This window comes from Solea solea, chromosome 10 (assembly GCF_958295425.1).
Source record: "Solea solea chromosome 10, fSolSol10.1, whole genome shotgun sequence".
NCBI lineage: Eukaryota > Metazoa > Chordata > Actinopteri > Pleuronectiformes > Soleidae > Solea > Solea solea.
Window position 1 is genome coordinate 7,492,856 of NC_081143.1, and position 22,905 is coordinate 7,515,760.

General features: G+C 42.8%; 1 protein-coding gene across 3 annotated transcripts in view; it reads left to right on the plus strand.

Annotated features, from left to right (window-relative positions):
• Nucleotides 1-19,196, plus strand: part of LOC131467453 (protein ELFN1-like) — a 93,933-nt gene extending 74,737 nt beyond the window's left edge. For 2 of the 3 annotated variants that reach the window (XM_058641373.1, XM_058641375.1), the window contains 4 exons: nucleotides 13,282-13,988; nucleotides 14,074-14,227; nucleotides 15,585-15,751; nucleotides 17,017-19,196. In XM_058641373.1, coding sequence (XP_058497356.1) covers nucleotides 13,705-13,988; nucleotides 14,074-14,227; nucleotides 15,585-15,751; nucleotides 17,017-19,129 — 2,718 coding nt within the window. In that variant the 5' untranslated portion in view covers nucleotides 13,282-13,704 and the 3' untranslated portion in view covers nucleotides 19,130-19,196. Of the gene's footprint in view, nucleotides 1-12,351; nucleotides 12,449-13,281; nucleotides 13,989-14,073; nucleotides 14,228-15,584; nucleotides 15,752-17,016 lie in introns of all 3 variants that reach the window. The other variant, XM_058641374.1, reaches the window with a different exon arrangement.
• The last annotated feature ends 3,709 nt before the right edge of the window (nucleotides 19,197-22,905 follow it).

Below are 22,905 nucleotides of genomic sequence, written 5' to 3' on the forward strand. Positions count from 1 at the left end.
AAATGAAATAATATAAGATAATTAGATATGTACACAAAAATTAATGTAATAGTGTAATACAATAAGAATAAAGTAGGGCATCGATGAAAATAGATGAGACTCTTCAGCAAATGCAAATGATGAAAGATGCCACTTCATCCAAAGTTAGAAGGTGTTTGAGTTAAGCTGAGTTTTCGAGAAGACAAAACATTTGTTCTATTCAAACATGATGTTGTGTTGGTATCAGCAGAAAAGCATATGAGTGATGTCAATTCTTTATTTAAATGTATGTTTACTCTGTGTGCTTACAGGACCACTGTGTAGGGTTTATTGGCCTCTTGTGGTGAGATTTCAAAATGCAACTAGCAGCAGGAGCACTATCGCAACAACACATCATCAGGGGTGTCAAACTCAGGGGATTGGACCCTCTGGTGGGTCCTTTGGGTTCATTCTGTAACAAAAATGTTCAGGTGATCATAAAACAATAATTCTTTAATATTGAATTATTAACTATTACAATTATAAAGCATTTATGCCTCTAGATCTCTGAAATACTTTCCTTTAAACATCTTGTTCTGGAGGTTAAAACCCAATGAAGTCGCCTCAATTGGGGATTTAGAGCGACGTCAAGTGCAGGTTGGACTTGACTAACAGTGGATGTGCAGTTAACTGACCTTGCATAATTACTTGGCTTTGTATCAAAGCCTCCTCGTTTGGAAGTTATAAAAAATTGTAAGTGCAACAACTACAGAGCACAAAAACCTGCAGATGACTTTTAATGGCAGTGCCGCAGAGGAAACTGCTTTAATTCAGTGGCTGCATCCCAGCTCTGAGGCGAAACAAAAGGAAGTACATTATGACAAAGACAGGATGGAACAAAACAAATGTTAAATTACAACATGAACGCCAAGCAAGAGAGAAAAAATAACAGAAAACAGGCACACATTTCAGTTAACGAAAAATGTTTTCAATAAGAGAAGCACATTAGTGCACTTTTAAAGACTGTATCAACATTATCAAACAAGTGTTATGATTGTTGGGGACATTTTGCAGTCAAGGTTTTGGAGAACAGTGAAAAAGGCCCTGGAGTCTGTGATTAGGTAAATTGAGGGAGTTTATTTGAATATACTTGGCTGAGGAGAACAGAGGCTGAACTGACTCTACCTCCAATTTATGTGTCCTCAAGATGTTACATAGAATCATCTGTCTAATGACCATTAACATCATTTTATTAGAAACAAGAAGACACAAACTCTCTCTGGATTAATCTGCTCCATCCACCAGGCTCTGATTGGCTGCTTCCTGGCAAGTGATGAACCCAGTAGCTTTCTCTTGGAGTCAACCTTGAAACTAGAAACAACATTTTTTCCTAACAACTGCACTTTCAACGACCAATGGCTCTCTGTTAATAATAAATGTTATTTAATAACACGAAAGGCTTTGTTGAGTTCTGCAGAAAACAAACTGTAGCTCAACGTCTGTCACGTGTGGTCTCGTGGCATCCGACAGAGACTGCATGAACAACTATGAGGGACAGAAAAGAGTTACTTTGGTTGTTTTCCATTATTTCCATTGTTTATCTCAATTTCCGCTGCCACTGTAACAGCAAAGGTTGCAGCTATCTCTGTCGACACAGTAGAAACCTGGAGAGCAGGTGGGCTGCACTTCCATTTCATCGAGCCCATAAATTCAGTCAACTACTCACTGGTGTCTGTAGCATAAACACACACAAACAAACACGCGCGCACACTCCAAACAGCACATGCTGACAGGCATGCAGAGAGACACACTGGTGGTAGAGTTACTTTTAACGATTAGGAAGTGAAAAGAGTTGACTCTGTGATTGTGTGTGTGTGTGTGTGTGTGTGTGTGTGAGGTTCCAAGCGAGCTGAGCCAATACTTTGTGTGATGTCGACAGACTGCCGGCCACTGATTGGTCAGAGAGTGTCGTCACTGGAAGAGTCATGAGTGCGACGTCCAACACAAGAATCAAGCCGGACGATGCCGAACTGTAGATCAGCTAAAAAGACTTAAAAATCCTAAAAAACATGCGTTAATCTCCAACATTTAGCAAGAAAATGTCAACATTGAAAAGAAGAGTCTGGTGTATTTAGCAACAGCACTGCCACGATCGCAAGCGGCGAGTCGCATCACAAGCCCTTCCACCGTATTTCAGTTCAGTGACTGACGGAGTCTGTGATTCTGTGAACTAACCTTTCAATAAACTGATTTAAATGATTCAGTTACACTGATAACAACTGCTTCACTAGTTTGTGTGTCGCGTCTAAAATGACGTCACATTAGTTTCCTGCAGCCATGCTGTGATGACTCCGCCCACGTTGAGGAGGTACTATAGTAATGGAAAGCTTAACAAACCATGTTGAGTAGAGTCGTGCCTTAGTATTGGGTTTATGTTAGGGTTAGGCCTTTAGTTGAGTTGGTTAAGGTTAGGGTTAGGGGCCTATACATGAGTGTCCTCAGTACGAATGCTGCGCAAACGTGCGTGTGCATGCATGCGCATGTGTAGTAGGTCAAAACTTTGAAGGGGTTTTTTGTGAGTTAAGACTTGGTTTTAGGGTTAGGATTAGAGTTGGGTTTAGTTTAAGGTTACGTTAAGGATTAGGTTTATTCAAACTTAGCCAAAGCAAGTCCAGTCGCCTACAACTAACCTCTGAAGATATGGACTAAACTGTGATAATTAAGTTTGCGGTGAGGGGATGCATTTTGTCTACGAGTGTCCTCACTAAGAATGCTGTACAAGACTGTGTGTGTGTGTGTGTGTGTGTGTGTGTGTGTGTGTAAGAGAGAGAGATGATTTCCACTAGAGTTCTCAACGTGTCGGGTCAGCCCAACAAACCAAAAAAAATCTGCAAATGAGGTCGGGCCTCGGGTGTAATTTTTTCTGCTCATTTCTTGCAGTTTGTAAATTCTATGTTATTTGTTCATGTGTGGTGAAGAGTTAATCTGGCTGCCTGCTTGATGGCGAGTGGCAGACCTGACGCCGCTGCGTGCGTAACCCACGACACTTTGGGCATGTTAGTGTCAATTATTGGAGCCCTTTTATGATGCTCAGCGTGAACTGGAGGGGGACAAATATCCCACTCTGCATCGTGTGCTGCTATGGGCAGAACGACTCAGACATCACTGCCAGCAAAATGCCAACGATACTGCACAGCTGGCAGCCGTGAGTCAACGGCATGCGCACTGGTTTTGCGCACCACTCCCCAAAGCCGCAACATTCCTGGGGCCGAAATTCAACCAGTTGCGGATGCTGTCTGCTGACCAAAGGACAAATGTACAACAGTATGTGAAGTCCCGCCTGTAAGCTGCACAGCAGCCGGTATCAGAGGACCCAGATGATGTGAGCCAGGAGACGGGTGCTGCGTCAGCAGCAGCAGCAGCAACAGCTCCCGCTGCAAATAAAACACCATGCTTGTATTTCGGGCCGGGTCGGGTTCAGACGGACAATTCATGCTGGTGTGTCGGGTCTGGTTGTAATTTTCAGGCCCGTTGAGAACTCTAACTTCCACTATGAGTTATAGCAAATACCCATGGTCATTTGTCTGGGGAAGTTTTAAAACCAAACTTTGGAAAAGTTTTCAGACATGCCATAACACGGTCCACCTACCAGAGCTCATAAGCTCTGCTTTCTATTACTAAGAAATCTCTCTCTTCTGCACTCAATCACTCACTCACTCTCTCTCTCTCTCTCTCAGTTCAGAGGTCCCATATTTTCCTGCATGGTCTGAAGACAACAGATAACAGATACAGTCGAGCTGCTTTCTCTCTCCTCTTACAGTAGTGTCTGTGTAAACAGATGAACTGCAGAAGGCAACATGTCATTAATGTTATGATCAATAATCCCATAATAACCTCCACCATAATATAAGTCACTAATGTAACTTTTCCACTATAAAGTTCCTGCATGACTTGGCTCGGCATGGTTCTTTTTGCTTTTCCATTAGTGATAATACCTGGTACTTTTTGAGTGCCTGCTACCTCACTTGAACCGACACTCGCATCATTTGATTCAGCATAGGGCAAAATTGGAAAGGGAAAAAAAGATTTTTTACAACTCAGTGGGAAACTGAGGGAGGGAAGCACATTTTTTATAAAAATAAGGGCTGTGCCAGCTGTGTGTGAATGGACATGAAAGATGTGTGACGGAAAAAAGAGCTGTTCACTGTGGCTGTGAATGGTTGAATGGCAAAACTGCAGTGTAAAGCAGCTTTGAGTGATCGTGAAGAAAAGCGAACATAAAAATAGACCATTTATAACCTGGGGACATGACTCAAAAATCTTGCCTACTACTGCTTTATTCTGACTTTCAAATGTTCTGTACCCGTGGGTTGAACGTTGGCTCGACACATGTTTCTCCTTCATGGAGGATGGCAATTTCAGTCTGATTAGATTCACAGCAGTCAGTGCCTGCTTAGAACCAGAAGGAAGCACAGTGAAATTCATTTGCACACTATCGCAGTAAGTCATGTACTGACTACATGTGTCCTCAGTTGCTTTTGTTTTTATACCACTCACTGCTATCACATGACTGTATGTATCTATGCATGTATGTATACATATATACATAGAATTAATGGACACAAATTCTAATAGAAACACTTTAAAATCTTGAGGAAAGTCTTCCTAGAAGTGCGGACACTGTTAAAGCTGCAAAAGGGGACCTTCATATTAAAGTACTGTATATGTGTATATATATATATATATATATATATATATACACATATATACATATACACATGTATATATATACATATGTATATATATGTATGATATACACATGACTTCAATCTGGCAGAACATAATTGTTTCTTTAAAAAAAGTATAGTTCCCAAATTTGGTAGAAACTTTAAATAATTGATGTGAAGTTTTATCGCTGATGGAGTTGGGCCTTTCTAAATGAAAACAGCTCCATAACATGACATAATTATGACGATTTTACAGAAGAGGTGATGGAAACATGGCTGTGGTGTTTTCATCTGCCACGTTCTTCTCTATTTCTTCAGGGATTTCTGCAGCTCCTTTTTTATTTAAACACTCTCTGGCCTTTTACCAGAGCAAATGGCAGCATGTTTGAGACAGTTCATCTGGGTAAATTTACCTTCACAAACGCTGTCTGTTTATATTACTTTGCAGCCATGAGCTCCCATCTGTAACTTTTGTTTAGATGGGAGCAAAAGCACAGAGAGGCTCCACCAGAAGCACTGGGCATCATTGAATTTGTTCTCTAATTTCCTCATTATGTGTTCTTAAACTGAACTGCACAGTGTTATTACTTAAGCATAAGCGCATAATGCTTTGTGAAATTATGTAAATAACTATTAAAGGTCCAGTGTGTAAGATTAGGGGGCTCCTTTGTAACAAACAGAGGATTTGTTGCAGTTCCCTTTCCCACAGTGTGCAAGGGAACTACAGGGGCCTTTACATACCAGAGAGGATGGTCTGCATGGTCTGGCTGGTTTGTCCATTCAGGCTGCTGTAGTAACATGGTGGTGCAAGACAGCAGCCTCCACAAAGCTTGGGCTTGCACATAAAAGGCTTATTCTAAGACAAACCAAACAACATTAAGTGATAACACACTTATACAAATGCACTTAGTAGTATATTCAATTTATGCCAATAAACCCTCCTACATGTTTCACACTGGACCTTCAAGACTTATTATAAAGGATACATTAGTACATGTATATATTTTACAAGATGCACTGACTAATTATTTTTCCTAAGTGTGTCAGGGAGACACACTAAGGCAGATTTGGAACGTGGATTTATTTGACTGTGTGCTTTCATCCTGGCAGGTGTGTAAAACCCTGTCTTTTGGAAATGAGTGGGTTACTGTGTGGTTGTTGGTGTCCATTAGTTTTGCATGTGTACAGTGTTGGAGCCTGACAAATCCTTTTATACCAGAGAGTGTGCATGTGTGTGTGTGTTTGTGTGTGCGTGTATTAGATCACACACAGCCTTCAGACATGTTTATCTTCAACATTAGTGTGTCCGAGAGTGTGTGCGTGTGTCTACTGCAGAGTGTGAAATCCCATTAAGCATGTTAAAACCCTCTCTGGCCTAGTGCCTGCTCAGAGAGCATCAGAGAGGGAGAGGCTACACACACTCTCCTGCACAGAAAGCAAACACACACAGGTGTGTTTATTTTGTTTATCAAATTAATGTAATGGCCATAGATGCCTTTATTGGATAATATCAGTGGAGACAGACAGGATGTGGGAGAGAAAGTGAAAACCGTCCAATAAGCTCGGAAAGGAACCAGGGATTCACTGCTCACAGTTCCTGTACCTCTGTAGCATCCAAGCATTTTTTACCCTGACACCCATTGGGTTCCACACACTGTGCATGGAAGTATACCAGGGCCTTCAGCATTCAGTTATGATTGCAATGTGACTGATGTACCGTTAACAAAACTAAGGCCCGGCATCGATAAACTAACCCAATGTTTGGGCTGATGGGAAACAACGATGACCAAGCACTCTCTCACACTCCATTGATTATGTGTGACAAACAGAGAGACAGCAACAGGCACACATACATCAACCCAGTGTGTGAGGGATAACACAGTCAGAGGTGAGGTGAGGCTCGCCGCTGCCGCACCTCGTGTTTCTCCCCTGTATTCACGCATGGTATCACCTCAGGTCACTTGGAACCTCGGCAGAGCTGGTACTAAAAAAGTACCAGGTACCAGGTACTATTGCTAATGGAAATGCAAAATAACCGTGTTGCGCCATGCACGTGGAAAAGGGGCATTAAATTCTGTATTTTGAAGCCTCTAGATTTGCAATTTCTCAAGGTTCTGAAGGTTTCTCTAGGTTATGAGCTCTATTTGAGCTCCCGCAATATGTTTTAATTCATCATTTCAGAATCAAAAATGAACTAAATGACCATAAGGCTGGTTCCCGGTTCTTTTTCACACACAGCATAGCAGCCTATATAGTTGGGATTCTGTTAATGTTGCTGTTTGTAAACTTGGAGATTTTAATGAATAATTTAGATTTGCTTTTGTAATTGAATTCATCATGCACATTCATTTCAACAGATCATGTAATGAATTAGTCTAGTTCTTTCTCCGATCACCTGATTGACATGCTGAAAGGTTTTCATGGACTTATTGATTAGTGACACCAAAACACAGTATGTCACGTATGTCAGCTTTAATGTATTGTCGCTTTGATGATTTCCACCCCTGCTTCCATTTTTTTCCTCTCTATCTCCGCCTCTATCTTCTTATTTTCCTCTCTCTGCATATTCAACCCGTTACGTAACCATAAAATGCTTTACCACAGATGCTTTGTCACACGTGTTTCCCTTCTCTCTGCTCGGAACTGACAAATGCAGCACCGCAGGCCAAATGAAGATATATGCATTAGCAGAGCCTATTACTGTGGCATAACCTCCATGCTGCAAAGATGACACAGACAGACAGGGAGTCTCTCCTGCTGAAAAACGAGATGGACATTCCAGATAAAACCGTGATGAGAAAAGCCAAAGTGCTTGTATCAATAGTGTTGTTATTTTCCCCCACTGCGTCCCAGTTGCCATCCAGTACAAACCCAGCAGTGAATACTTCGCCCTCTCTGTCAACACCACAGGCTGAGTGAACCAGGCAGTGGAGTATTTCTATTATAGAAATGTCCGTCACGCTCCATGTTTCCATGTCTCTTATAGAAATGTCCATCACGCTGGGTGTGGACGTCAGCTCAACCACCAAACTCCCCCATCCGTCACTCCATCGCCACTACCCATCACCCCCCTCCTTTGAAGACCCTGAGGCTTAAAGTGATGGGGTTGGGAAGACGTACGATTTCTTTCACCATTAGGGTGAAGTGTGGGGTGTGTGTGTGTGTTTTTTAAAGTTAATCACTCCGATAAAGGGTATGGAACAAAGTACTATTCTATCGGTTGTCTTTGAATCGTGTTGTCTTTGAATCGTGAGGACAATGCAAAGACATGCGTGACATCCATGACGACATACGGACACACATACACATTCACTCCGTGTCTCTGGGCTGAGAGAGGTGTGGTTGCACTCGCCTTCAGAGTGATCTGGCTTTTCGATCAAACGCCTTTTCGTTCTTGTACGTCTCCTTTACATTTCCCCTCTTTTTTCCCCCTTTCCTCCCTTCACGTCCCTTGGCTCTGTAATCTAATCCAAACGGCTCACTTCATCAATTGCACAAATCTCATGTGGCATCTGTGTCATGTTTGCGTGTGTGCGTGTTTGCGTGTGTGTGTGTGAGTGCATATACACCAGGGGGCGAGTAGTTTTGTTCTGCTCAGTACAGACTGTGTAATGCGGTTTGATGTGAAGTCCCGAGACACTAAGAAAAGATTAATTCTTCACAAGCCCGTCCACAGTTTGACATCTCTACGTCCTCGGGGATGAATAGGCTCATAACAAATAGGGGCAAAGGGTCCTCTCTATCTTTTATTTAGTTAAATCTACATTTAATCAGATTACACATTTTGAGGTCAAAAATCTGCATGGGAGACATCACCAACAAGGCAGGAGTGCCCCGTAGATGACGTTTTAGATGAACAATATACACATACATACATACAACATCCAAACTTATCCAGACTCCCATGGATTCATCTCACATCGCTCCAACGGAGGCTTTGAACTCGAGCAGAGAAATGAGTCTCTGAATTTTCCAAGCCTTTAAGCGGACACATTTACACGATGAACTCAAAGCTTCATAAAAACCGTCAAGCACGTCGCCGTCAGAGCTGCAGGCAACAAACTGTAAACTACTAACATCCCTACTTCTGTGTTTCATAAATAACTAAATTATTTGGGAGCAATCCTAAAACATCCTAACATATCCTACCGCATTAGTTGTGCACAATAGGCATTTGCAGAGCAGCTGCGGCGCCTAACCAAAGTTAAATGAAGAATCTTGCGAGCAGCGTATATGCTGTATGAGAAATATCAACTTAAACCGTGCTGCAGCTATTGTGCATTCTTTTTCAGTTTCAATTTAGATCTGTGGACAAGTGTTGCTAAGAGTCACTGCTAATTCCAGGCGTGCATCATTAAGTGGGAGAATATTGATTTATAAAATGGCCACACCTCCCATACTGACTGTAGAATTTACATGTTTAAATGCACAAAATCGTCGTGTAAGCAATTCAGAGCCACTTAAAATTCAGGTATTCGATAAAGGAGTTTTATTAGCATTAAAAGCCTTACAAAGCAAATATGGCCCATTTTATTTGTCAGAATCATGACTGACAAACCTGCTTGAGTTCAGCCAAATAAGACGGGAGTCAAAAGTGACTGCAATTGCAGTTTGATTCCCTGCTGCGTGTGACCTGAGTGATATTCCCTGTAACAGCAGGGAACAGTGAAGGAAGTTTGCTATCCTGCCGCCGAGTCGGAGATGTGCAGCCCGTCTCCTGAAACTCATCAACAGCTACAGCGACTGCAGCGCTTTCCATCGCTTCCTGCGTCATTTCAAACGGATCTTCTCGCGAAGGATCATAATTATCTTCATGAGTCCTGATTGCATTTCCTGTCGATGTCTCACACAAGAAACAGGAAATGAGTGCGATAAAAAGGCACTGGAATAAATGCATTCAGCATGGAAATAACACCCATGAAAACGATTGAATAAAGAGGTGATTATTACATTAAATACAGTGAAGGGCTATCACGTAACAGTGACATTGACAATGTAATAAGACATAACGGCAGTTCAACACGTTGCGTTAACATGCCTCAAACTTCTGCCCAAGGATTACAGTCAACACTTCTATCACGTATGTGTGAGTTCAAACTGCAGTTCCACTGAAACACTGTGTAACTTATTGTTAGATGTAGATTACACTGGTGTTCACTGTGGACTGCTTTGGAATAAGAGGAGTCGTTACTGTGATGGACATCTGTGTGTGTATGTTAATGCAGGCCTGTTATTAATGTCCGTATATGCCGGCTGCACCTAAGTGCTCTTCATCACTCACATGCTGGAGAAAGGGGTGGTGCGGTGTCGTAATGGCTTATGTGTGTGTGTGTGTTTTTATTCACGACAATGCAAACACTGACGTCTATTTTAGCGCTGAAGGGTAATGTGTATGTACTGTATGGCATATAATCATAATTTTATTAATAATGTTTCTTTTTTTTAATGATTGTTGAGATCGGGGGGGGGGGGGCAACAAGAAAGCAGATTGGAATACTGAAAAACATAAAATGACTAATAAAAGTGTCCTGTCCAGGCTGTACCCCGCCTATCGCCCTATGTCAGCTGAGATTGGCGCAGCGCCCCCTGTGACCCTCATGTGGAGGATAAAGTGGTAGAAAATGGATGGATGGATCAACATGTGTCACGTTTTACCAAACCCTAACCACTGTTTTCATCTGGCCTGTGGCCTGACTATTAACCACTTGACTTTGTTATGACTCAAACTAAGTGAGCTGAAAGGGCACCTTCCTTGACAAGAAAGAAAAGATTTAACCCCAGCTACACAGAATACAATGTCTGCACTGTGTTTGTTCTCCTCTCAGACTCTGAGTCATCCTGTAGACGCTTTTCTATGACACACACAGAGCTCGGAGGGGAGCACTGAACAACAGAGATCTTTTTTACTCCAGCAGCTGTGGAAGCCTGCTACTTTCAGTTTGTTGTGACTTACAGTATTTTCATTAACTCGTCTCATTTTTCTCACGAGCCAATGCCTCGCTGATATTATGATAAGTGTGAAGATTCGAGTCATGATAGTCTGTTTCTGATTTATATGTGTGTGTGTGTGTAAATGTGTATGTAGACTCCTGTAGTGAGGCTCAGTAAACAGACTGTGAGAAAATGTAATAAACCGCTGTTTCATACTGTACTGTGAGTTGTGTCAGCAGGCCCAGTGTTCCCCACACTCTCCGGGTATTTACGTATTCATATTATTCATGCAATATCATCTGGACAATATATTCTGAAACTACTGCTGCCATGGCAACGTAACCCTGTCAGTACAGAAGGTTAAAGTCCACCTCAGTCATTTCTCCATGTTTGTACCTAATAAATCTTTGAGTGTGACAAGACTGGAAAGTGAGCCGCTCATGATGCTGAGTGCTGGAGTTTCCCCACCCAGCCTTTTTCTCAGCGATGTGTGTGTGTGTGTGTGTGTGTGTGCGCGTGTGTATTGGCTCAGGGTCTGCGACTGCAGCCGCAGAAGGCGAATGAATGATGCAAAATGAAAAAGAAGCCGACAGACTCTCAATAGTTCCTTCTGTGCGTACCACATTCATTAATTCAAGTGTATTCACTACAAAAGAAGGTCAAGTGCAAGTCATAACTGATACTCCGATGCTCCCTGCTCTCCGCTGGCCTGCATTCCTGTTCCATCCCCCGGCCCTTCAGCTCACATCACTTCACTTAGTATGAAAGGAAGTCAGGCGGAAATCAGCCGTCTCTGCATATTCACTAAACACCTTGGTCTCCCTGCCTACTCACTGCACCCCCATGCTCTCTGTTCTCAACAGTTTGTTTACCCGAGCTTAACCCTTGGTCAGCAAAATGGACATACTGTGCATTTGTGTGGCTGTTTGTTTGTGTGCAGCTGGCAGCAGTTCCTTCCTAGCCCTGCGCTGGTGGCCTAACTGGGTAGTTTGTCTCGTGCTATATTGGAGGAAGCATCGTCGTCAATTAGAGATTGTGCTGACTGGCTCGTTTGTGTGTACTTGCCCACACACACACACACACACACATATATATGCCACTGTGATGTTTATATGAAGAGCCAATGTGAAAATGGAGAGACAAACTCTTTCGGAGGCTCGCTAACATTTTTTATGAATACAAATATTTTCAGGCAGCATTCTAGTAACAGAAAATCTACGAGCTAAAAATGCAAAGTTTAAATAAAGATTTGCATCATGAAGTCAACCAGCCAGTACAGGAATACTGTGACAATAAATCCTATATTATACAACCCTCGAGAGATGGGGTTCACGCAGGATTATCACATGTATTGCACATACATCACATGTGCAACTACACTGCTAAAATGTATAATTCATCTGCTGAAGTGCTCACATTTGAACCCTTTAACGCCGAGCATGTCGCAGACGACGCGTTTGCACAAGTGCACTTTGTGCTGTCGGAAAGCTTCCAGCGGTTTCTGAAAGCTGAGAAGTTGCACGTCAAAGCCAACGTGTGGTTATTACGGTAATTTCACTCGCGCTGTTACAGGAAGCTGGCGAATCAGCATCTTTGTCACCAGAGAGGAAAGAGTTGGAAAAACACTTGTACATAGTTTCCATTTGTTGGCCTGTTTTTGCACATTGAGACAAAGGCTCAAAGAAATGTTATTTCTATATATTTGAAGTGGTGTCAGGACTTGTGTCCTCTACAGGGACACAAGACAGTTCAGGAGGAGCTTTGTGTTGTTCTCAAACAGAGGTGAAGGCATCCGCAACTCTTTGCCCCGCTATTCATCTGTAATCAATAAGGTGAGAACAGCAGCCAAGTGATGCTTGTGAAGGACAGACCTTGAGCTCCTTCCCACTCTCTTCTCCTCCTTCACCTACATGATGTCACATGTCACATCCTGTGTGTTGCTTTTACAGCTGAGAGAGAGAGAGAGAGAGAGCCTCTCAAAGAGAAGAGAGAGCCACTATTCTAGCAAATCTCCCGGACAAACAACCACTTTAAATGTCTCTCTTTTTTCCCAGCCTCTCTTTTCTCATGGAATCACTGCCTCTTTCTCCGGTTGCCACCTCGTCCCGCCTTCTGCCTCGTTATTTGCTTCAACTCACCATGCCCCTCTCACTCTCTCTCTCTCCCTTTCCAAATCATCCTTCCTTGTCACTCGTTTGCACCCACATCGTCCTCTTCACCACTCCACAGCTCAGTGTATGTCCTGTTCCATCACGCATCAGCTGTTTATACCACAGTGTTTTATTTAGAGGAGATTAATTAATTAGATACGGTATCAGATCCATGGCCATTCTAGGCTCAGGCCTATCGAGGCCCCCAAGGCTGATGGTGTGGCAGAGGGTGCGTGTGTGTGTGTGTGTGTGTGTGTAGCAACAAACTGTGTGTTTGCAGGTGCTTGTTGTGTATTTGAACCGATGTGTGCAGTAATTGGACTTGTGTATGTGATGGTGTGGGAGTTTGTGTGGGTGAGGGTGCATGCATGCCAGACTGTTATGTAACAATAACTTCCTCTGTCTCATGCTGGTAACTGGGTTGTGTTTGTTGGGATCTTAAAAGAAGCCACTGTGTTCATTAGACTGTTGCCTTAAACCCTCTTCCTGTGTCTCTTATGTCTCTCTGCCTCCAGGGACAAGTTCTCACACCCAAGTACCGAGCAGTGAGCAATGAGGAAGAAACAGAAAAGGTGCCTGTCCAATGAGAGTTGCAGATGGCCACAGAAGACATGAGTACCAGCCAATCTGGCACCAGGCTGACTTCCACTTGCCAGTTTATACATAACAAATCAAATGTGACCCCCTGATTAAGCAATTTATCGAGTTCACCAAGGCACACATACTGTCAATGAAGTGATACATCCCATTACTCTATTCATTTCTACTTTAACAAAAGATCTCCAACCATTTGGACTTGCAGTACAAGTTTACCTTACTGTGACCAGACCTGACATGAACCTGAAGAAACGTGAAGTCATCCTTCACTGAGCTAATTCTATTTAACAAAAAACTCCATTTGCTTTCAAATGGCTCCAGCCTCAATGAATACATGTTAGATGGCAAAAATCTCCGGACGTCTTTCTGCAATGAATCTTGCAACAAAATCCCAAATGGCTCAGAGGACAGGACGGCAGAGATGTAACGTGACTGGAGGTTGTTCTTCGGTGGTCCTGTCTGGAGCCAGCTCCTTCCTCTGTTGGCTCACACTGCTGTCAATAATGCGGTTGCCAATGGTTACAGCTGATTGTTGGCTTATTGAAGGGGAGAAGGGCTTTGTGTGGCTGGCTATCTGCAGTATGAACCAGCCACCTTATGAATCCATCCCTGCCCACATCAACAGGTAAGACCTTATCAGTATGTTTTCAAAGCACTTGTTTTTTGCCTCTTTGCCAAACATCTACAGCCTTTACACTTCTCCCCAACAGCACCATTGTGGATCTGAGGCTGAATGAGAACAAGATACGGTCGGTCCATTACTCTTCGCTCAGTCGCTTCGGCAACCTCACCTATCTGAACCTCACCAAGAACGATATTAGCTATGTGGAAGACGGAGCTTTCTCAGCACAGTTCAACCTGCAGGTGAGTTTTACATCCATGAATGTACTAAATCATTTTACACTGACACAATAAGATCTTAATCTGGGCATAATAGCATCAACTTTGCCATTTCCAAAACTTCACACAATTCTGATTGAGCCTATGTGACTCTCTGGCCCCTTTACACCTGGCATTAAAATATGTTTTCTGTAATGGCAATCGGATAGCGCCTGACCACTCGTACAGGTGTAAATACAACCGAGGACGGATTGTTATCCGATCTGCCAAACCATTTCGGGAGGTGGTCGGAGACGCATTGTGACCAGATTGAACAGAAGTGTAAATGTGATGTGTCTCCTATGTGTCTCCACTCGACACCACAACAACTGAACGGAGTGGAGGAACTTGGTGGCTCCGAACACAGCTAACGGTGACATACAGGCACAGTCTCCTCTGCTGTCGTCAGTTTCCCACTTGGCAAAGACTTTTTTAAACCTGTTGCAACATTCAAACGCTCTACACTGTGTTGCACCAGTAGACAAATAATCTATATATGATAAACAATGGGCGCCTCAGTACCTTTATGGGAAAAATGTGTCAAATCAAATCAAGTCTGTCAAATTCAGCGTTTTCTAAAAGTGCCTACAGAAACATTGCTAGCATCAAAATTCAATTATAAAACATCACTTGTTTAACACTTAAACAGGTGATGTTTTATCATTTTTATTCTAGCAATGTTTCTGTAGGCACTTTTAGAAAACGCTGAATATTGATTATAATCGGTCAAGACAGGTGGCCATCCACCTTGAGTCCTCTTCTGGTCTCCAATGTTGTCCAGTACTTACTCATCTCCTAACATGTTGGGTTTCTCTATTAATGTATATTGTAATTTCTTCACCTGGCATTGCTACAAAGAAAGTGTCTTGAGATGAAGAACGTTTAAATTTGGTGCTATACATATAAAGGAGTATTAAACTGAGGGAGTATTTCTTTACACTGCTAATATTGCTTCTATTGTCTCTATCTAAATTCATTCACCACTACACACACACACACACACACACCAACATGTACAAGGAACACAACATCTGCTCATTATGGATTCCAGAAATATTCAGACAGGTCTGCTTTATCAAACTTAGCTGAACACAGCCGTAATGAGCTGACTTGCTTACACAACTTCCTCAGTTGCTGGAGAAGAGCCAGAAGGTAAAATGGGAACAAGAATGATCTGGGTAAATTCACAACAGCATAGAGGCTTAGATCACCATGTGAAACATGAATTGTACTGAACCGTTGTCTGTTTGTTCTGCAAGTTTCCAGCTTGTAGTGAGTAATGCCTGGCACTGACTGGATCCTCAGAGATTAGAATAATCTCACTTGTCTTGCTCTCCCCCAGGTTCTCCAGATGGGCTATAACAAACTGAGAAACCTGACAGAGGGAATGCTGCGAGGCCTGGGCAAGCTGCAGTATCTCTACCTGCAAGCCAACTTCATCGAGACTGTTACACCCAACACCTTCTGGGAATGTCCCAACATAGAGAATATAGATCTTTCCATGAACAGGTATTGAGTGGGTGCATGTGCAAATACATATTTGATCTAATTAGAAAAAAAAAGGAACTGATGTGCCCTTTCTCAATGCTTTTATCACAACAAATGTAAATAATTGTATCTGTCATATTGACATGTTTTGACAGTTATTCAATAATTGATGATTGTCATTATAGAATGTGTTGCATATCTAAAACTGAGAATGATTTCCCGGAGGATTTCTTTGTTTCCTGTCAGCTGCATTTATGACATAAAAGTAAACAGTCATTCATACCTTTCATTTTAAACATCAGGTGTGATGTCATCGAGCCAGAAGTGAAGATCAAGGACTCCTTTTCAAAAATCACCATAAATCATCAAATGTAATTAAGTAAGACATTTTGTCTGTGGAGGACGATACATGATCGATCCATCAATCTCCTCTCAAACCTCCTCTCTTTATCTATCAATCAATCAATCAATCAATCAATCAATCAATCAATCAAATGTACAGGGGTGGGGAAAAAAAAGAAAAAGGGATTTTACCTCTGACAGCAGATCATGACGAATGCTGCAACAAGCCACTGTTTCACTTATAGTTGACATCCACACTGTTTCTGGTGAGAATTACAGTCTTGTTCTTGCTTGTGCCGGTGTAATTGGTATCGATCACTTCACCTAAATGTAAAAAGAGCAGCTGAAGTTTAACTGTTCTTTGGGGCTTGTAGAGAAGTTTTATAGATGTTTGGGATCTTTAACTCAAGACAGAGAAACAAATGTGGGCCAATTCCACAACTATTTCTATTTACAAGTCTGGGGGAACTCTTCTTCTCTAATGCATGGAAAAAAACACAATAGTATAAAATCTTTTGTGGCTTTAGGGGGAGCTGCCTGAAGTCAGATAAAATGGCCTCAATTGATGCAAGACTAGAAAAGCTCTGTATAAATACAGACCATTACCAGCTCTTATTCGTATGATATTTAGTTGGTAGTAACAAGTAACAAAGATAGTTAGAGGTGGAGTAAAAGTAAAAGTTGCTAGTACAGTTTAATTTTGTAACGGTAACAGAGTATTTGTACTGGCCGCTGTACAAAACGCCTGCAATTAAACTTTTGGTCAACAATGTGTAGGATAAAGTAGTGGAAATGTCTCTTTCTCTCCTATGACTTTTTACATTTTCACCGCGTGTCCTCGTCTGTTTAACACAATCTGTTCAAATGTTCATATAAGATGTGCAAAGCTAACATGGTTGTTAGATTTGTTATAATGAATGATTTTTCCTTTGCATCTTCCTCAGGATTCAGGTGCTGGACGGCAGTTTGTTCTCTGGACTCTCCAAACTCACGACCTGTGAACTCTACACCAACCCCTTCAACTGTTCTTGTGAGCTCCTGGGTTTCTTGCACTGGCTCGCTGCCTTCCCCAACAGGACCAGTGAGAGGATGGTGTGTGACTCCCCTGTTGGATTCTCTGGCTTCAACCTCCTGAGCCAAAACCCCCGCATGTCGACCCAGCGCACCGCTCTACACGTGCTCAGCATTGTATGCACGGATATGGGAAGTAGCGTGACCCCCTTTTTTTCCATCAACGCCATTGACTCCACCACACTGTCCCCAGATTCTGCTTCTCCCTGTGGATTGGACGATTGCTCCTCCGGCACACCTCCCGATGAGGTCATCAGTATTAGCTACCCCATTTTTTCAGACACCAGTCCACTCATGACGCTGAAGCAGGTGCTACATTCAAGTGCTGTGATAACAGTCCAGATACCCAATCCATACAGGAAAATGTACACCCTGGTGCTTTACAATAACAGCTTCTTCACCGATATCCAGATTTTAAAAAGTCATAGAGAAGATATCGAGCTCAAAAACCTAAAACCTAACACTGACTATACATACTGTGTGGCTTCTATACGAAACTCCCTGCGCTTCAACCACACCTGTCTCACCATCTCTACTGGCCGCAGGTTGGGGGCTGAGAGGATAGCCAATCAGTCATCAGCCACCCACTATATTATGACTATTTTGGGCTGCTTGTTTGGAATGCTGCTTTTTCTTGGCCTCCTCGTGCACTGCCTGAGAAAGAAAAGAATCATGGAGGAGAAGGAGCGAAAGATGAGCAGGATCCAGAGGACTTTGATAGAGCTAAAGTACGGTGGAGAAGGGGATATAGAGGGAGGTAGTGGAGGATCTGTTTCTCAGAAGATTGCTGCTGGGGACAGCCTGCCCAGAATGCCCTACCTGCCTCAGGGTGGTGAGATTGATCCATACAAGCTGCAGGAGGTGATAGAAACACCAGCCCACAAGCCTGCAAAACTTAACTACATGGAGGTCAGAGGCTCTGGCATAGAGAGGGAGCGAGAGCGCGAGAGAGAGAGAGAAAGGGAGATGTCGCCACAAGCAAATCCCCAGGGCTCTGTAGCAGAGATTTCTACCATAGCTAAAGAAGTTGATAAAGTAAACCAGATCATCAACAACTGTATAGATGCTCTCAAATCTGAGTCAACCTCCTTTCAACAGGGGATCAAATCCCCCTCTTCTGCAGGTGGAGGAGCTGTTTCAACTGCCGAGCCGCAGCTGGTGCTTCTCTCCGAGCAAGGAGAGCGGGGAGAAAGAGGAGGTGAGTTCCTCTCCCCGGTGTACAAAGGGGGAAGAGGAGGGAGAGAAGAGAGGGGGAGAAGCTCTCATCATTCTTTACAGAGGCACCACAGCATGGAGGCACCACCAACTTCCAAAAGGCCCAGCACCTCCTCTTCTCCTGGCTCTGCCCGCAGCCCTCGCTCCTTCCGCTCAGAGGGAGGTTACCACTCATCAGAGACCCGTTATATTGAGAGGACGTCCCCCGGAGAGAGAGGAGAGAGAGGAGAAAGGGGAGGTGGGGGAGGAGAAGCCATCCGTACAGTTAACCCTGCAGCAGCTATCTTACGAGCAGAAGCACAGAGAATCCGCCAGTATAATGAACACCGCCACTCCTATCCAGGCTCTCAGCAGCACCTTCAGGAGCTGCAGCACCACCCTCAGATTTTGCAGGAGCTCCACCACCACCCAGGAGGTCGTAAGCCCTCTATGTTAGACCCACTCACCCTGAGCAGGCAAGCCAAGCAGCGGGAGCTGGCTTACTCCCAGCTCTCGCCTCACTACCCACTCTCACCCCAGTACCACAACCTCAGCTACTGCTCAAGCCCTGAGGAAGATGAGGAGGAGGAGGGGCTACTGTGCACCCCGACCTTGGGCTTGTGGGAGAAATTCAAATTGCACCGCAAAAGGCACCGGCAGGCGTCCATGGAGGACGAAGGGTACGTGGCAGCGGGACACGCGCTGAGGCGAAAGGTTCAGTTTGCCAAGGATGAGGATCTCCATGACATACTGGACTACTGGAAAGGTGTGTCGGCCCAGCAGAAAGCCTGATCTCACCCGTGGAGACCCCAAACACTTTGAAGAAGGAGAAATATCAGTGCACCCGTTACACACTAATGCAGATACAAGCTGGACCTGTAAATACACACAAACACACGCAACTTGAGGGAGCTACAGAATCAGACACACAACAATGGCTCACACTTTAAGACATTTTCTTTTGAGAACATTAAGGACCAAACTAATATATTGAAGAAAAATCCTAACTTATGAATCTAAGTTACTTTTTGTAATGTAATGAGCTCTGACTGATGTAGCTATTTGTACCAAGTTTTGACTGACAAAAAAAAAAAAAAAAGATCAACACTAACAACAGAAACCTTATATGTTGCCAGGTAACCCGTTCAGAACAACGCGGCTTTTGATCTGCCTTGAAACCGACATTTATCAGTCCTGACCACAGCATATGTAATGCTTAAGGTTTTGCATTGCTGGTTGAGGCTATTTTTGCATCGCGTCCGGCGATGCAGCCTCCAGCACAGACATTTTTGAAAGGTTTGCTGTTGTTCAGGTTATTAAAACCTTAAAAAACCTGAAATACCGGATGGGTAGCCAGGCAACAGAGCTATTCAACTGTGCCGAGAATGAGTAGGTAGCTCTCACCAGAGAGTGAGTATAATGTGCCAAATCATCCAAGGGGATAGTAGAGGCCTACTGTGTTTCCTCACCACTGTTTTTATATACGGAATTTAAAAAACCTAGAATGATATGTTGTTATTACTATTAATTATTCTTATTATCATTACTGGTCTTCTTATTATTCCTATGATCCTCATCACTTATATTCTCTTATTTGGATATGGCATGGCTCTGTCGTGTGACTGTGTTTTGACTGTTGTGAACTTCTCAGCTGAGATGTGCACACCAACAGAGACAAACAGAGTGATGGACGAGACAGTTTTCTTCTTCTTTTCCACCAAGAGGAACGTGCTCTCTGCTGAGCCACAAAACAAACGCGTCTTTTCTCTTGGTGAACCCCTGCGACACCTGCTCCTCATCCTCCTACAGAAGGAACACTGTACAGATGAGAGACAGACAAAGAGAGAAGCTCTATATTTGCAACAGATGTGACTGTTTTGTTTGTACGTGGTTTTGAAACCTTTCAGACTTTTCAGAAACCAGAATCTCAAGTTGGTTACCTACCTGCTCACTTACAATGGTACGTTTTTGATTTTGAAATCGAACAAAAAAAAAATTCTAATCCTTAAATGAATGTCTTCAATTCCCACAGGGAAAACATATCTGCACTGTTCAAAATCAGAAAACGACCCGTAGGGAAAGACCTAAAACGTTCAGCTTCCTTCCCGATACACTGTAGCTCAACTGTGTCTCATCAACAACTCATCTTTCCCCTCCCTTTCTCCCACCTTTTTACTATTTTATGTGTAGGGTTCCTCGGGATCCACTGTGGTGCCGTAATTTCACGTTGTTTTAAATACTACTATTTACAGACCTCTTTTTTTCCCCATCGATAAACATGAGTTTGCCAAACAGAACAAAAATTTGCACAAAATGATCCATTGGTTCACTGCTCCCCTTGTACTCTCCAATCATTTCTAAGACCAAAGTACTGTGGTAGTAAATTGAACCCTTATAGCCCCTGACCTGGCCCCAACTGTTCAATCAACCATCATTCATACAGTTGCTACTTTAGCACATGTATACACAAACATCCGAGTGTACTCATGCACACACAACCACAACCACAACCACACACAGATGAATGTATTTTCTGAGAAATTAATACTGTCGAGCAGCTGGTTTTTTTCATGTATGGGGCTGTATTCAAACTGTGTTTTCATCTGTCTGGCAGAAAAACGGATCAGATGGCCACTTGTGTTTCAGAACCAGAGAAAAATAAGGAATATTTCACGTTCCTCATACCAGTTTGTGTCCAATTGAACCAAGAAGCCCAAAATTGCCACTGCAGTTACTGAGGTAATAGAAATAGGGTTCCGCCTTATCAAAGGTTTTAAACTGAAAAGGGTCTCGATATAAGACGTGTTTTAGTCGTGTGATTAGTATCACTAGTTTGGTGAACATAAGTATCTGTGTGTATTTGCAATATCAGCAGGGTCTAAATACTGAGAGATGACGTTTAGAAAAATGTGTTAACAAACACTGCTGTTTATACAGAACTGTGCTGCAACCACATATTTAATAAGACATAAAGGGAGGACGGAGTCAAGGACATTTCAGTTCAGCGGATCTTGAGTTTAACAGGCTTGTGTTACAAATGCTTGACTGACTGAATTGCACCCTCCTTATTTTCTAAACTGAAACAGAATTGACTCCAACCTTGGATCTTCACTGAGAGCGACACCACCACAGGCAGCAGAGCTGTCAAACCATGACGCGTTTTATTGGTGAATGGAAACACTGTATAAAATATGTTTTCTCTGCCATAACGAGTTCAGAATGCTCAAGTCATTTAGCCCAGTTAAAGCCATAATCATGGGTCAGTGAAATCACCACAGCTGTTAGTAGCACTGCAAAAGCACATTCAAATGTGTGGTTAAAAGAAGAAAAGGCACTTTTGTTTGTCCTCCTTCTCCCTCTCTTGCTGCAGCAGCTACAATGTGGTTCCTCTGCTTCTGCAGCAGAACGACTCTGGTACAAAAGGAAACTGGTGCACTGTGGTTGTTTTTACATTACACCTTCTAGATTGTGGCTTTAACCAAACAACAGCCTTAAAACATTCAATTTTATTTAGTCTTTTTAACTCTAGTACTGCTTTGAAAATGGAAAAAAGTTCATTGTTTCGTAAGTTATACTTTCCTGACTGCAATTTTGTAATTGCTTGACTCTTAAGCCTCACTTGAGCATTCTTTGAGTAACAGTAATATCAATGTAGCGATGTATTTAACTACTGTTTTTGGTTTTTGGTTTTTTCATTTTGTTCTGTTTATGAACAATAATGGCCTGAATTTATCAAGTGTCAGAGAACAGCAGAGCTCGCCTAGAATCAGACAAGCCCATGGTATAAGCGTTTAGTCAACTGTGACCCAAACCAGCGCTGCTATTCTTTGAGGCGTGATGAAGGGAATCTGTGTTTTTGAAACAACAATGCCTAGAAAGTGGAAATAAATTGAGGTCCTTGTAACACGAGACAGAGAGGACAATGGAGCATGCTGCAAGGAAATCCTCAAAGGAAGCTTGTGTTTTATTCGTCTAGTGAATGACTCAGGAGTGACCGAGCAAGATATATAATGTAGAGAGACAGAACGCTCTGCCATAGGATCTCTCAGAGGCTTTCTTTATTTTCTTGTCAAAAAATTTAAATGAGCACAATAAAATAGCCTTTCTTTCACTGTGGTCTTTTCCTGGAGAAAACATACCGTACATACTGTGTGCACTCAGAACCTTCAATTTCACTTTTCAAATCTGGACGCTGGTCTGAAAGGTGGTCCACCTGGCGTAGGATACGAAAACATTTACAATTTCCACAGCTTTCTTCCAAGCTACATTGTCCACTGAACATGGAGTGATAAGCCTACATATTGGGTGGAGTCACATGACTTTTATAGGCTCCAGATGAGTATCACAAGTTTACTCAAAACATCCATGATTGAACTTCTTATCCTGTTTTCTTTTTGTTTGTTTGTTTTGAGGCAGACTTATGCTCCGATTACAAGGAAGGTAAAAGTCTTTTTTACTCGAGATACGAACGGCATTGAACAGTTACATTTAAAGAAGACCACGTACTAAATGCTGACTGCGATGCTGTGCTTTGAGCTCTAAACGAACAACAGCAGGTTGCAGCAGGT